Raw genomic sequence first — 17,701 nt, forward strand, 5'->3', positions numbered from 1 at the left:
TACAAATAATAATAATAAAAAAAAATCAAAATGTCTTATATAACAAATATTTTCCACCGTAAAATAAATGGTTTTATTGTTAAGTTCACTTCCGATACTTTGTGCGTTCAATTACGGGAAATTCCGAGCACTTGTTGCAAGACGGTTCTTTCCCGAAAATTAATTTAAAACAATTAGCAAAGCTATAATTCATATTTTATAAAGTACGTGTTTCAAAATGTCGTAAATGAAATTAAATATCTTCCAGCGTAAAAGCAATACTTTTATTGCTGATCGATGCTTTGTGCGTTCAATTGTAAGAATTTCGCCGAACTCTTCTTTATCCCGAAAATGCATCTTTCTTTATTGTACACTCATGTCCAAAATGATTGTCGCATATCTATAACTGTCTTCTTGTAAGAATATAACTTGATAATGATTTTGCAGTTTACTTTTAATACTGTTAGTATGTGTATTATCGGGAAATGTATATTTGTGGTAAATTTCATACGAAAAGAATCACAAATACGAAAATTAGAATGTGTAAAACAAAATTTTGCTAAATGGACAAGAAAGTTTTATTTTCGTTTTATTGTTCTTATTTACTGCTCTTTTGACATAAAATTTGCCACATATATGTCTTTGTCGATTATACGCATACTAACATTATAAGAAATGCCGGGCGAATTCATTATCAAATTATATTCTTAGAATAACATATTTATAGACATGCGACAATAATTTTGGACATAAGTGTACATTGAAATTTCCACTAGTATGGAAGTTTGAATTTAGCACTGAAAATAGTAAGCGTTACGTAGTCTTCGGAACTCTGAGCATTAAGCTTCTCAAATGTGACAAGAATTTTTACGCTCGCTGTTACTGGTGTTGGTTCTACAGAATGCTTATTTGAAGAATAGCAACAAATGACTAAACTAAACTGCTGTTGTTGGAAAACCAAATTTTACTGAACAATACTTGTGTTACCATCAAAGATAAGAAATAATACTAATACAGGGTGTCTACTAAAATTCCAAAATGAAATTTCGTGGCTTTTTCGTGACCTTTTCTTTACAAAACAATAAAATTTCACAACATTTTCAAGAGAAAATTTGGGTGTGAATTACGCCGTTATTTTCATACAGGCGATAGGAGCGTTCATTGCTTGCAATTTGGTAGCATCTAAAGCCGACCATACAGATTTTTGGTGGTGAATTTTAAATTCTAGAGAACAAAATTTTCCAGTCTTTGCTTATATTTGTAGAGAAAAAAAATCGTGACCCAAAAGCTAAATTTCTTTATTTTTATTACCGTGTTCTGATTTCGTGACTTTTTCATTACTTTCATGACTTTCGTAATCAACAGACACCCTGTAATAGTTTTACTAATGTATTTACATATTTACTGGTAGTACCGGCATTTATGACCTTAAATCAGTCACACGTATGAGGGACAATGTCCCTCGGCGTCGCCGAGTCGGTAAGCACACTATTCACGGAAAGTATTTTCTAAAATATAAAATCGCATATTTTACTTTAAATAGGTTATAAGCATAATCAATACATTAATTTGTTCTATAATTAACTCAAGCTAAGCTCTCTTTTTTAAATTTATTTTCATTTTTTATTTTATACATTCAATGCATTCAGAACTTTATAAAGGTCGTATGTTGAACGATGTTGTAAACCTTAACATGAAAGCATTTAATTCGCCAAGGAAAGTCCAAATATGATAAAAATCACTTTCAATGTGATCACCTTAGTTGTATCAATAATATATTAACAAAAAATTCAAAAACCCAAGTGAATCCATCTCGAAAAAACCAACGGGTTTTTGTCGGGCTGGGCCCGCTTGAGCAAATCCTGCTTCAGCCTAACAAGTAAAACCTGTATAAAGTAATTAGATAGTCCCTGAGGGAGAGCGAAACCGAAAAGTAAAAATAAAGTAGACAAGGTGACAACAAATTCTAGCTGATTAAGTTAACATGAAGTCTGGGAACCTATTTCAATGAGACGTCACGGCAAATACTTTACTTATACCGGTCTTTGTGTATTCTGTCCTTAACGCTACTGATATATTGGAAAACTAACATATACACGTGTATAAAAACAATATGCGAGAAACAGTCAAGAAGTTCAGGGAATTGTGTAGTAGTTCTTTATTGCCACAGTATAAGTAATTTACTTAATCGCTCTCGAAGTTGGCATCTTCGGAACACACACACAATTATTCCAACGCTCCTACGATTGGTGGAAACACCAACGAAAGGCCTCGTTTATCTTCCGAAGTTCAGGCGTTGCGTTGGTTTTGATCTATTCTAAGTTGGCGAAACGGAAAAGGCCCATTTTAAGCTTTGGGAAAAGCCAAACATCCAATGGTGCTAAACTGTTGATAAGGCTATCAAACTCTTTGAATCAGATTTTCCCCAATTTGCACACGAACTTAAAGTTTACACGTTGCTCGAGCTGAGCAATTGCGCCAACTGATCACCACTCTTCCGTTGAGCTACACTATTCATACACTGCCTGTTAAGACGTGTTCACACTTGTTAAATTTAGAATTAGGCAACCTAGAGACTGTACTGCCGAAGATTCATTCTGATTGCATTACATATGCCAACACAACAACAACATTCCGGGAACTTCATGAATGTCCCTCGTATAAATAGGTATCTTGTATTTAGTCTTTGCCATGTAGTCAAAACAAACATGCGTTAATTATTGTTTCATCTTCCATAAAGGATTTAGGATTTTTCAAAGTCAAATTATAATTATATTGTAGCATTTATTGTCTAATAAAATGTCACTTCATATCAGATTTTGAAATATTAATTACTTAGCACAATTCAACATTATACAATCACAAGTTACCACTTTCATTTTTTATTCACAACTAGCTTAAATACCCATTCTTCGCATGGTCAGAAAAAATATCTATGTAAACAAACTGAACAAGGAAAGGAAAAAATATCGGTCATTTTCTAATACTTTTACATATCCCGGTAAACGCCCCCCCCCCCCAGTTCGAATTTTGAAATTAAAAAAGCCTCTGGCCCCCAGCGGATGCGATGAGGGCTGTATTTGCAAGTCAATGTCTGTGGAAGTATCACCACGGATCTCAGCGACCTCCAAAACTATCGATTTGACAGTAATATCAGTCATTTTCGATTATCTTTTACGTCTCGGTAACCCCACCCCCAACCCGCAGGTGACCCCGGCCCGCATAAAATGGTAGCTGAATTTGAAAGTCATCGCTAATGAAAGTGTCACTATTGATCTCAGCGACCGCGAAAACTATGGATTTGACACTAATATTGGTCATTTTGGATCATATTTACATGTCTCCGTATTCCCCTCCCTCCCTTCCCGCAGCCGAATGGGAGGAGGAGGATTTAGATTTCTCGGCTTTTGGCATCTAAGACCATTTAGCCCTTCACGTTTGAGGAACACGTCCCTCGGAGAGCACACAATCCGGAGAAAGGGAAGGAAGGAAGCGGCCTGGGACCTATGTTAGGTACCACCTCGGCATTTGCCTGGTGTGAATGAGAAAAACCCAGGAAAACCTCCTTCAGGGTGGCTGGCCTGAAAAAGCGTTTTACACTTTTTCGACCGAATGCCCCCATCGGGAACCCAGCCGAATGGGGTGAATTTGGAAGTTAATGCGATCGGCGTTTCACCATTGTTCTCAGTGACCCCGAGACCTATGAATTTGATACTAATATCGGTCATTTTCTACTACTTGTACATGTCTCGGTAAACGCCCCCCCCCCCTGAGACCCCTAATTCCATTTTTTTTTTTTTTAACGCTTCATCTTGGTCTGGGGCTTGGACCAAGGTACCCGTGACCAAAATTTGGTAACTGTCGGTCCATTCGTCTGGTGCCCAGGCCGCACACAGACAAAGAGACAAACAAACTCTATTTTATTTATTAGATTCGCACATAAACACAACATAACTTCTTTCTTTAGGTTTTCACTTATTACTTCATTTCGGGTGTGTTCACAGACGAAACGACAATACACGAAATTATTCTGAGTTGAATAAGATACTGAATTAATGATGGAGAATAGCCTGTAACACATCCATTGCATTTTCCCTGGAGCATTTCTCCCTTCGGATTCAACCAGTGTTAATAATATTTTTGCCGTACGATTTTTATTCCCGTTTATTCAGTCCCTCCCCTCTACTGGAAGGGAATCTTCTGAAATTATCACAGTTCGCTAGGAGTCAGAAATAGATGGATACCGAGAATTTGGGTCTAGTTGGTCATAATCAAAATAAATACAAGACGATTTCACGAGAAAATCGGGCGAAGGTAGAGTAACGTAAGAAAGACGAAAAGACAAAGGAAAAATCTTCGAGTGCAGTATCTCCTTGCGACTAGGAGGTTCTCCTATAGAACTTACTCCATTAACAAAAATCTCCACGATCGCTCCGTCCACTCTCGTTGTATTCTGGTACGTATTTTTCTATTTGAAAATTTTCATTTATTTTCAAGGTGTGATATCGAAATTAACGGCTTTTTCGAAGTTTTTATCATGGTATACGAAATCTACGGCTTTTCCACAGTTGGGTGGGCAGCATGTTATTCCCATGAAGAATCAGGCCTCTTTGAATGCTAAAAACACCAAGCAAACATGCAGTTCTTTGATTTAGCACGAGCTCTCTTCATACAGTAGCCTATAGCTAACCTGTCCGCTTTCGGTGGTTGTTTTTGTAGATTCAAATTCAGCTTGGGAAACAAAGCCTCGGATCTGCGAATCGCACTTCCGTACATGATTTCCTCCTCATAAATCTCGGCATCACAGAAGAGGAGGAGGAGGACAAAGAAGAAGGAGTAGTACTACTAGTAGTAGTAGAAGTAATAATAATAATAATAATAATAATAATAATAATAATAATAATAATAATAATAATAATAATAATAATAATAATAATAATAATAATAATAATAATAAAATCCAACCGTAACATACTTAAGAATTTAAATAAATTAAATGGATTTTTATTATTAATTTTAAAAAATGGAACTTACACTCCTCGCATCCAAATCGAGAAGAAACTTCGCTGGATACATAAGCACAATGAAGACGCACTGGAAGTTGGGACTGAAGTTATTCCCTTGATTAGCCTCTCCAGTCTTGTTTAAATAGTCATCCAGGATTTTTGCCACCACACACCAAACATCACACAACGCAGAAGGGGCTACATGGGTAGTAACACTTTTCATCTTCAACTTCTGCATAATTTCTTGTAGGAAGGTCAATGATCCCACTGAAGGCCCAACAACATAGCTCAAGACATCCTTTAACACGATGTAGTATCTACAAATTTAATATTAATATCTTTATGTTAATATATAAAACAAATTATTCTTACAAAAGACAATAATCAATATACTACACACCCAATTAATGTTTACATCAACTCTGTTTCTTATAGTCTTTTCATTTTTATCATGACAGTGGTGATATAAAGAATAGTTATTTTGCGCATAAACATTTATATCTACTGAGATAAGTACACAACTACTAGTATCGTAAAATACAGGGTTAGCATAAATGATTCATTCGTTTTGAAAAGGCTATATTTTCAAACTATTACACGTACACACATGAAAGATATATGCAAAGAATCACAAAATTGCCAAGTTTGTATTGTGATATAATAAATCTGCACATAATTATGCAGAAGTGTTTTTTTTTTTTTTTTTTTTTTTTTTTTTTTTTTTTTTTTTTTAAATATAAAGACTGAAATTATTGGAAACGTATTTTTAGTGTATATTCTCGTACACGGAAGGTGAGAATAGTAATAAAAAGTAACAACATATGGTCAAGGTTAGTTATGTGAATAGAAAAACAAACTTTTCCATCAAGAGCAACAACAGCCAGTTGACCTCTTTGTAAGCTTCTCGGCCCGTTGCTCGTTTGAAAACAAACACATCTGATGACAAACGTATGGACTTCCCAGAAAATAAAATAGCAGCACACTTATTGAAAAACAATTTTTTGGATTTTTCTGGGTGATACGTCACGAAATTGAAAAATATAAAAAGCACGGGCAAGAGACGTGGGACATGACAATTCACATCAACGAATCATACGCTTTGGATGGAATCACCAGTAACCGCAATGGAGTTTGGAACGCTTGCCGTGTAAGTGCCTCTCTTTTCCTATGGTATCCCTTCTCCACTCTGGGGAGGAACTTCAGTAAAACTCTGCCATCTGGCATGCATGAGCAAAAGGAGTCATTCATCATTGTGGGTATAAGTCTCCTGTGACAAGCGATCCACTGTACTTTTTCGTTTTAAAAATTTATTTTCTTAATTCAGTTATAATAAATTGTAATTTAAATAAAACTTCATATTTTCATTCCAAGCCCTGATACTTAATCTAACTGGGTTTAAGTTGCAGTGCACAGCCTAACTTTTAAGGAATACAGTTTACTTATTTACAATGTATTGCGTCTGCATATTTAAATATTTTAGTATTGTGTAGAGTTTGGCACCCCTCTCACTGCCACATCACAGTTCGTAAATATCTAAGCAATAAACTTCTACATAGCTGGATTAGGCGCATTGGTGAGAATGACCTAGCTTTGTTCCCCTGGCTTCCCAGCTCTCCTGATTTAACGCCCTGCGACGACTTCTTCTGGGGGTACATTAAGGACCTTGCTAACGTACCCCTACTACCGCAATCCTTAGTCGAGCTCAAAGAACGCATCAGTACTGCAGTGCAGACAATTGACAGGGCTATGCTACAAAATGTATGGAATAAGCTCGGCATCTATGGTCCCTTGGCTTATAATCGATTCGAGTCGCCGTGCGGGCGTCAATTTATTTATATAATTCGCTTTCCGGGGTCTGTCCTCCGTTGCCCTGCCAATGAGTATTTTTCGGAGACTTGGACTTACCTGGGTAAGACGCTGAAGGACATCTCCAGAAAGGGATTACAAAATCGTTCCCAAATTGCCCGCCGGTCTCAATAACGACATGAGCATTAGGCACCGAGAGGTTCGGATGTCTCGTCTCGAAAACCTCATGTACGATCAGACGGTCATTCAAACCACACCGCGCACAAATACTATTCATACATACAACAAAAACACACTGGGTTAAACGACACTATGCTTATTTATTAAAATACTATTTAAAAAAAATAACGGAGAGAAACAATCACGACACTCAACACTGAATATATATAATTATTTTCATTAATAAAACCACACTTTGCTTTTTCACTACACTATAGCCCTTTATCACTTTTATATATCGTTAGAAAAGATTATGATTATGATTCCATTAGATATTTTTCTCACACCACTAATGCACTTGGGGGATTAGCACTGGGGAAATATCGCCGGGATAATCCCACGAATATAGTTGCTGCTCCAAAAAATCCTTAATAGTCGACGTTAGTCTTCAGCAAAATATGTAATCTCCAAAGTGGAACGATAATGTTGGAGAGCGCGTTTATAACTTAGACGCACTAGGTATGTGAATCTGGGATTTCACTGATTGGGGCTGGCCATAACTAGGTCCTTGACTGACTGTTAACGGTTACCCCTTGCACAACATTATACTTGATGCCCGATGCAACGTGCGTGGTTGCTGCTCACAGTTCCGGAGTAAGACTCAACGAACTCAGGGGTTCGAGATACGAGCTGCACTGATCGCCTGATCAATGTTGGCAGTTCATTCTCACAAGCACTCAAGTTAAATCACCTGTATATACATGCAAATAGAATATAAAAAAGAATTAACGTTAATTTTAGTCCACTGGCCACGACGCACAAGACATTGCGATAACTGGATGGTGGGAACATTCAGATAACGAACTGGTAAAGCGATATGGCTGGCGTCCTTCTGTCGCTCAGACACCTCATGTGCTTTGAGTTGCAGTATTTCCACAAATGACTGGAAGATACACTTAATTCAGTTCCAAATAACCATACAACATAGTTTTTTGCATATTAATAAGTCAGGGAGAAACACTGAGAACCTTCGTCGCTCACTAAAATGTTCTCACCACAAAGCAATGTTTTAAATATACAGGGGTTAGACAAAAAAAAATTAAAAACACTTAATACAGGACACGTAAGTTTGGCCCTCCACTGTACAACACGTATTGCGGTTGCCGATCGTTTTTTGTTTCCAATGTGTCATGTGGACCTTCCTCTTCCGTAAACAGTAACCAGTTCACCTGTGAGTGCCGTGGTGTTACAGTGGTGCAGTAAAATGGGTGACCCGACAGACTTCCAAAGAGGCATGATCGTTGGTGCCCGTCTGGTTGGAGCTTCAGTGGCAACAGTGGCGAACATTGTGGGGGCATCGAAAGGCACTGTGTCCAATGTCACGAGGGCATACACAATTCATGGGCAAACGACGTCTCCAAAGCACAACAGTGGTCGAAAGACAATCCTGTCAGAAAGGGAGCGGAGGGCATTAAAACGGATTGGAGCAGCTAAAAAGAACACCACTGCAATGAAAATTACGTCTGAACTCAATTCCGGCCTACAGATCCCGGTTTCATCAAAAACAGTGAGACGGGAACTTCATAAAATGAAAATTCATGGCAGGGCCGCTATCGCCAAACCCCTGGTCACAGCAATAAATGCGAAGAGGTGTATCCAGTGGTGCAAGGACCACAAGGCGTGGACTCATGAGCATTGGAAACACGTAATGTGGTCCGATGAATCGACCTTCACCTTGTTTCCAACAACCGATCGTGTTTACGTATGGAGAACACCCCGCCGTGGCCGGTCCCAAGCCCGTGCTGAGAAAGGGGGAGGGACCCCTGTGTATGGCCGGGTCACATGCCTTGTGATGGCTCGGTAACCCTCAGGGTGAGATAGGGTTTCGGAAGCAGCGTGGAAACACGCTTCACTCTTGTCTATCCTGTGCTAAAAGCTGGCAACGATTATTTAGTTGTCGATGCAAATCAAGATGATAACCTACCGGCGGAGGTGAGGCTCTGCTATCCTCTGAAATGGGCGACTAACTCGTGCCATTGGATCTGGGAGAGAACGTGTGACCCCATCACGTCCTCAGTGGGGTAGGTAGTTTCGACTGCCGTACCTACCGGCGGGGGTGAGCCATCGGGTATCCCCCGAAATGGGTAACTAAGCCGTGCCCTTGGGTCCGGTAGATAAGGCTACGTGGTGCCCCAACACGTATGAAAGAGTGGGTAGCTGGTGTGCCCTGGGTGGGCGGATCCAGTGCCCTACCGGGAGGATGATTTAGGTTGTCCTCAAAGAGAGTGCTATGCGTTCTCTTGGATCCGGGATGGGATACTCTGTATCCTAACGCATACTCGTACCTCAGGAGTGCTGAGGAAGTGGGTCGCTCCTTCGTCCCAGGCTTACACATTCACTGGGTGCAGGGGCACACGACCCTGCCAGGGGAGCCGCCGCTCCTAAATGGCCATTGTCTTTAAAGGTAGACAGTCTACATCAGCCATTGGGTCTGGTAATGTACGGTGAACCTCATGGCCCAAATACTGTTCCCTGATGGTGATGGCATCTACCAAGATGATTTGGCACCCGGTCACGCTGCAAAAACGGTGAAATCATAGTTTGGGGAGCATGACCAGGAGCTATCACACCTCCCCTGGGTCCAACAATCACCAGATCAGAACATCATTGAGCCATTTTGGTCTGAGTTAGAAAGGCGTGTTCGGTCTCACTACCCTCCACCAGCATCCCTTAAGGAACTGGAGCATGTTTTGGAGGAACAATGGTACAAAATTCCACACATAACGATTCAGGAGCTGTATACGTCCATTTCACGTCGGACCCAAGCTGTTTTGGACGCAAAAGGAGACCCCACCATCCTAGGTATGATTTTCACACTTTTGCAAATGTTTTAATTTTTTTGTCCAACCCCTGTATATGAATAAACGATAAAGACTTCTTTGTCCTGTTGCGTGGGAAGAAAAACAGTTCCCATCGAAGAAAGAACTTATATGCGTCACAGAATAAAGTAAAAATCGAATAATAATTACTATCCTTACAAAATATACAGAGCGTCCACAAAAAATACTTCTATAACCTGGTGACGGTTATAGGCTATCACACTACCCGTCGAAGTGTGGAATGTGGGAAGCGGTCCGGGATCTTTGTTAGGAAGTACTATCCCATCATTTGCCTGGTAGGAAAACCCAGGGAAAACCTCGTTAACACGTTGACTGTCACAGCGAAATAGGATAAAATGCACCGTTGGGGCATTTTTTATTGGAGGAAAATATGTATCAAAATGATCAATTAGTGGGAAACCAAGGACACCAAACATCTTTCTGAGACCGCAAAAATATATTTCACCATTTAAACCTATATGTGCTTGTGCATCACTGATGATTTACACGACTTCAAATACGAAGATGGAAAGCCTGTGAATCATCGGCGATGCACATGGCAGTCAACTTACCTGGCAGGCTCAATAAGTAATTATTCTTAGGAATTAAATAACGTCATGTATACCTTGGCCGGTGAACGATGATTTCTGACAGCTTTGCACAAGGCCACGGCAAGCGAGCAAAAGACAGCAGGTTAACCAACCTTAGGATCAGAACCAGTCGCGTCTCTATGGTAACCACCGCACATTGCCAAACTTTCACTCACCCCCTCTTACCCTCAACGAGGAAGCAGACGATTCTCCTCTTGCGTAAGAAGCACATGGCAATACCGCACTCCTCAGTCGTCCTCGCCAGCTGAGCTGTCAGAAATAATCGTTCGCCGGCCAGGGTATAATAGACAATGTAACTCTGAAACAAACATTATCTTCCATATCTGAATAAGTTGATAAGGCTCATGCTACGATCATTTTCATTTCTGGTAATTTTCTAAATATTTTAAATATAAGATATGCACAGAATGTATTTTCCAAGTCGAAATATGTTCCTGCATTTACTCTGTCGTTTCAGATATACCAGTGATGTCAAAAGGAACTGAAACTAAGAAGTGAAAGGGGAGGAAATACTGGTAAAGCGTTACCTTCATAATAACGAAGGTTCGTGCTAGGCATCCAAATTCTGCAATCTAGACAGCTGTTCAATACTGCATGAACATCCTAAAAGAAATATGACGTGAAGATGTAATGGGGACTACGAACCAGTGGCTGGCAGGAAAACATAGACACGATCTTCCCGTTAACGGAGAACAGCTGAATTTACCCAACTACTACACGAGAAAGCGACATGAGACACAGGTATGTGAATGAGAACCTCTTCCAGTGTTTCCATAAGAGGTGTGAAATCCAAGTTCTGACAGAAAAGATTCAAGCAAACTGCCTGACCAAGAAAAGAAATTCATTATTAACAAAGTGAAACATCCCATTCACCCAAAAACAACGGTCCTTCCCTGATTTAAAAAAGGAAAAAGGTCAGAACCAGGTACACTACCTTTGGAAAGCAAGCTTGTCTTCAACCAAGCGGATGTTCCACGTCTCATATACAATAAATTTCCCCAAAAATATGATGGTATTTGAATGTTATGAATGACTATGTGGAACTTAAGAACATCGTGCTTAAACCTTGGTGGAGAGGGTAGCTACTGACAGCAAAATTCAGCCCCCTACCCATACCGCTGGGCAAACTCGGAAGTGGTTATCACAAATTCTTTACTGTTTTACCAGTTCTAACGTGTGGTACACCCTAACCTGATTGCAATCCTATGGATTATGTGGCGTGTGTAGTTATACTGATTTGATCTGAAATATAAAGTACCAATATTTATCGAGCTGCTTTCGGTTTGTTTTGTACACCAAACAAATGCTGTATTTTTCGCGACATATTCCCTAGTATTTGGTATAGCAAAAAATTCCTTAGATTGCAAGAAAAATGGAAAATAAGACAAACCAGATGTTTGATAAAACTTTGGAATGGAATCGAACGGGGTAAACTGAGAGCAATTCTGAGTAGGTCATAAAGAGCTTTGTCGAATGATGCTCTATACCCTTCCTGGTGAGTCAAATCTAAAATAAATAAATAAAAAAAATGAACACCTCAATAATTGGATTATAACATGCGTAAAATACCTGAGAACATCTGATTGTGGGACTTCAGTTATATACATGTTAATTATTATAGTTTTATTTTTCGGAGCACCAACAGCAAACTCAAAGATACCGTAGGTGAAAAAAGACGTTGTGATTCTTGCAGTACACAGCGAAATCATGAGTAATCACGATTTTTAAAAGTCACCATGTCATTCGTGCAAAACGTTCGGACGGAGTTAAAAGCTTCCGATAAGGGTAAGCCACTTGTAGACAAGCGTAAAGAGGAAGGCATCGGCCAGTATGAGGACTTCACAGTTCATACTGCAGGTACAGAACACTGATGCGAGCCTCGGATAGACCATGATTGACACTGCCAGAGATCTGAAGATCTCCAAGGGCACAATCCGTCCTGTGGTGTTTGGGAGCATTTGCTGTTAAGTTGTATGCGATGAAAATGAGACAGTTCATGTCATTTTCACATTTAAGAACAACAGCTTCTTCGAGCAAAGCCAATTACTAAACAAAATCATACATCCGGGAGAAATTTAAATGATCGGATGAAAAAAACAGATAAAAAATGAAAAGAGAAATGACAAGTGGTTAGTATACTCTATTACAATTATCTATATATTAAAATGCTAGGTTTATATGTTTGTGGCCAAGAAAAGTTTATATTTTTGTAGCCAACCCTTTCGATATTAAGTTCTCGGGAACCATAGGCTCTAGAAAGATGCAGTTTTCACTGATCGGTTACAAATTTTGTGTAGATTATTGTTCTCTTTAAATATTTTTTTAAAAAAACATGGCAGTTATTTCTTTATTACATTTTTTGGGGGGTACACTGGAAGTGTTCATTAAAAAAAAAAAACATCCTACGAGTTATACATTCCAACACCACATTGTTGTATACAAGGATTGCATATCCCCCAGGTGTTTGTATGGTGGCCAAATGATAATGAAAAACGAAGGCTAAGCATTTCTCCAGTCTAATTAAGATGAACCTTTATTGTTTGGAGTGTTTTATTCACTGAACACCATATATCACTGACATTATAATTAACTGTGTGTGTAATTTATTTTCTTATTACATACTGCATGCAAGAAGAAAGAAAACACTGATCATACATGAATTAGAAATTCCAACCGGAAGTAGGCTCAAATCTTGTAAACAGTGCGAGATATTGAAAAAAATAATCGAAAGAATCTCACTTTAATGGTACCCCTTGCCGATTTTAATCAAGACGTCTTTCACTTGTGTCTGTAACGCGACATGTACAGACGTGAGGAATGACAAGTGTTCATACGTGAATGATGCGCTGTGTACAGAGCGCCAGGTTCAGCTAGTAGTTAATGAACAAATTACTACTGAAGAATTTTTCAGGCTTATGAAAACTACGTGTCACAATTTGCTGATCAGAGACCACCAAAGTTCTATAACGACGGGATTATGGGATATCCGGAAAAATGACAGGTCATCGAACAAAATGGCGCATATATGGTTCCATAATGTTACTTTAAAATCCCAATGTATGTATTCTCAGTTTTGACCTCCACATTCTCAATATTTTTAGACTACTTGATACATACATAATACTGACATATTATTTGAAAGTATAGAAAGTGAATTGTTTTACTTTTAAAAACATCTACCTAAATATATTAATTATAATTCAAGAATTTTAAATTACTTACTTAATGTCTTGGGCATTTGCCTTCAGCATTGGAACGCTCAACATCAGGTGTGACAGCATCAACGCTGGCGTTCCACCCTTCTCATTCGGCGTCTCAGGAAAATATTCCGTTGATTTTAGAACAGAAACTGGCATCACTGAAACTACAGTCTCCACAATGATCAAACAAGCACCTGCTAATTTCTCCTTCTCTGCAGCAAAATCCATCAAATACTTCACAATCATTAACATGTCTTTCACAATCTCGAAAGTACTTTTTTTGTTCTCACTGTTGTCAATACATATCTCCAACACATTTCGTATTTGTTCTATCAAGGAGCTCCACAAGGATTTCAATTTAAGATGATGATCTGGATTTTCTGCAAGCAGCAACGTGCATTCACCTACAGAATTTATAAATGTTTTGTAGTACTTCAGAAACGTAGAAACACAACTAATCGATGGTATTTCCAAAAGAGGAATACTCAATTCCATATTCGGAACATCCGATGTGGCTGGAATTGGGGTAATTTTGCTCAATAGATGTATCAGAGCATCTGCGCACTTAATATGCAAGCGGGGATACTTTCGACCGGGCGCCAAAGCATTCATGAATTTGTGAGGATCCGAATTAGCCTGCATTGTGACTGAAAAAAACGGGATGTTAGACAAAGGTCCAAAGCAAAAGTTCAAAAACGACATTATAACAACATCGAAATGAGATTCAAGATACTGCTTCAAACTGCATATTAGATGCCACCATACTTCAAACTTTATACAAGCAATTGCTTCAGTTTTGGCGTTCATTGCTTTCAAAGGAACAGTAAGCAGTTTGATGCGCTTCGGATTTTTCAGAACGTTCATATCTAAGGCAAAATTATCTATCAAGCACTTCCACGCTTGAAATGCATCGTATCTCGTATTCATATTTGCACTCTTGAAGGCATTTTCCTCCAATTCTAAAAGGATATTAATTAATGAACTACCCTGATGTAATTCCGTTCCAGCCAATAAGACGAACGTACCGAATACCATCAACCAATCAGATTGATTCAGTTCAATTAAACTTCTTAGTTTTTTAGAATGTTTTTTAACAAAATCATTCTTCACGGTTTCTGGAAGTAAAAGTTTGTCGCTAACACTGTGGAATATCTGTAAGGAGTCCACAGCTACTTTCCTCACCTCGTGTGTGTCATGGAAAAGGTAGGGAACGATTAATTCCATCCAGAAGACCATTTCTTTTCCATGTATTTCCGAGGTATTTTCTACAAGTTTGCCAAACAGTAACAATGCATCGATTTCCGCAACCTCGTAGCTTTCTTCTCTAGAATGATGTAAACATCGTCGCAACAGATCTTTCATGTCAACATATCTTTTATTTAATATACTTGAACACAACTCCAAATTGCAAAGACACAGGATAGCTTTTATACATATTGCTTTCTGGGATGTGGTCCTCACCAAGCAAAAAAGTACTGACAAACAACTGTTTAGTAAAGAACTCTCAACCACGGCACCGATTTCTTGCTGATGTAACAACAGACACAGAACAGACAACGCTTCTCGAACCACAGCTTCAGATGTACCACGAACATCCTGTAGAATCACCTCGAAAATACCTTTGAATTCCTTCACTGCAGCGTGTCGATCATCTTCATCTAGCTGTCCATGTAGACATCTGAAAATATAAACAAATAAATTACTCAATCACATTTCACAAGTTATTTATTGACATAAGAAAGAATAATTATAACTAGCAAAACAATTTACTAAGTATTTAACACCACAACTTAAGGTAGGACTCGAGAAATTTCGGACGCCAGGCTGCCATGGAAACAGCAACTACAAACCTAGTGTCAATGTTTATTTTGACGTTCCTACTCCTGCCAGTTTTGATTTTTATGTTCTTGCATGGATTAAAAACAAACTATACTAAATTCGTTATAAAGTTGTTTCTAATTTATCATGAACCTCAAACACATTTAATTACGTTGAATTATGAGTGTTGCCTGCTACGAGCTACATCTAGAAAGTAACCTTCCCATGTGTCTCATAGCTAGGAAACCGTATGTTGCGCGAAGCGAGTGCATGCACGTGAAACAGTAAGATCCTAGCATGGCGTACGCCAGCGGAACTTCCCTAGTGCTCTCAGTAGCGTCGCGGCAGTAGTTGAAGATGTACGTTCCTATTCCAGCTGCCGCCGCGTGTGAAGTGCAAGCAATGATGAAGTTTTTGAATGCACAGGGCATAGCGCCGACTGAAATCCACTGTCACTGACATTTTTGCAAAGATTTTCGTACCACGATGAGGAAGAAAAGTTTCTGGATCGGATCATCACATAGAATGAAACGTGGATTGGTTACAGGACTGATCATGCACATTCTGGCGTCCTGCTGCAAATTGTCTACACTAGCAATGCACTATCTGCTTATTCATGACGTTAGGCCTATAGGCCTGACAGTGGACTTCAAACGGCGCTTTGCCCTGTGCATTCAAAAACTATCACTGTTCGCACTTCATACAAAATATATAAGAAGGAATATTCAGTATTTCACATTCAAAGATCAAAATTTATGCACTACGAGATATCCACCTAGAGATGTCAGTTTATGTGCACACTGTGCCAATTTTGAACTGTGCGTGGTAACTTTGAGAAACATACTTGAAGGTGTGATATATATGACACCTTTGTTGGACGTTAAAGCCGTTAATAGTCCGTGACGTACAAGGGCGGACTTGTTTGTTTCAAGAGTGTGCTGGCTGCCCTGCAAAGGAAAGACTTGTCTTACAGACATCAGATCTGGAAAATATAGATGACTGCATTTACATATGCCACATGGGAGGAAAATGAACTCGTTAAAAAAACTGTTGCCATTGACACCTTCACTGAAGAAATTGGGCAATGGACAGTGAAAGTAGTAACAACTAACATCTGAAGAAACTGCAAGAACACATTTCAGAAGTGAAGGAAGAAGCTGTAAAGCTGAGTGACTATGTTTAGTGTTTCACTATGATTTTCCTGAGAACTAGTCTTCTGCTACAAGAATCACAAGGGTATTACTGGACAGCAGACATATTTTCAAAGCAAGACCACAAACACTGCAGTTATAAATGATAACAAAGGGCATTACTTAGCACATGCATTGAGACAACACTCAACATTCTTCAACAACTGCAATCACAGGCAGAATAGATCATTATTTCTGATGGTGACCCATGCCACTTTAAAAATAGTTACCAACAGTTTGAACTGATGAAGTCGCCTGTTCCAATGGAGTGGGTATACAGTGCTCCTAATCATGGGAAGGGACCTGCTGAAGCACCATGCTACAAAATACTCTGTTCAACCCAAATATAGCTTCAATTCAGAATGCTGAAGATTATACAAATGATGAAATTATACAAAAAAGGAAGTTGAAGAAATCCACCAACTGAAAACAAGAATGATGCAACCAAGATCTCAGAATGGGAGGAGAATATTCAGATTTATAACTAGATATCTGATTTTATGCGTATTTTGTTTGCTTATATGTACCTCTGTTAAACTTGGTGAGGGTTTCTAACAACAGTAATACAGCTCGTATTTGAAGTTTTATAGTGCATATAAATGCATATTTCAAAAGTTAGAGCATATATTAGTGCTTAAGAGCATATTTAGCATATTCTAAGTTTCTATTTCAGATGTATGCTTTAGCATGTAATAAATCCAGTTTTCAATGCATTTTTTATTTTGGTATTTTCAACGCATTTACATCACTGTTCAACAGAACGGCTTTGTGCATGAAAGGATGGAAGAATGTCAAGTTTATGGAAGATCAAAAATATTAGCAACCCATCAGCAGAGTAAATACGCTAACAAATGCCAAGACGTTAAGAGAAATCTGAGAATGATAATGACATTGTAATGCAATATCATGCCGGTATCAATTCAGAAATAAACGAATGTTTCTTAGCGAATGCTTATCTCTAACTGATGAAGCTCAGTACGAGATCCAGTCAGTTTCTGTTAAATTCGGGCTCTCTATGGAAAAGAAACTGATGGATGTTATCTTGCCAGAAAC

At 38.8% G+C, this 17,701-nt stretch overlaps 1 protein-coding gene across 2 annotated transcripts in view; it reads right to left on the minus strand.

Annotated features, from left to right (window-relative positions):
* Positions 1–17,701, minus strand: part of LOC145671347 (uncharacterized) — a 104,713-nt gene that overhangs the window by 57,571 nt on the left and 29,441 nt on the right. For both annotated transcript variants that reach the window (XM_081740387.1, XM_081740388.1), the window contains exons 3-4: positions 13,663–15,318; positions 5,014–5,302 (exon numbers count right to left, since the gene is read on the minus strand). In XM_081740387.1, the coding sequence (XP_081596513.1) occupies positions 5,014–5,302; positions 13,663–15,318 (1,945 nt within the window). The remainder of the gene's footprint in view (positions 1–5,013; positions 5,303–13,662; positions 15,319–17,701) is intronic.

The sequence above is a fragment of the Thermobia domestica genome, chromosome 15 (assembly GCF_964235325.1).
Source record: "Thermobia domestica chromosome 15, izTheDome1.hap1.1, whole genome shotgun sequence".
Lineage (NCBI taxonomy): Eukaryota > Metazoa > Arthropoda > Insecta > Zygentoma > Lepismatidae > Thermobia > Thermobia domestica.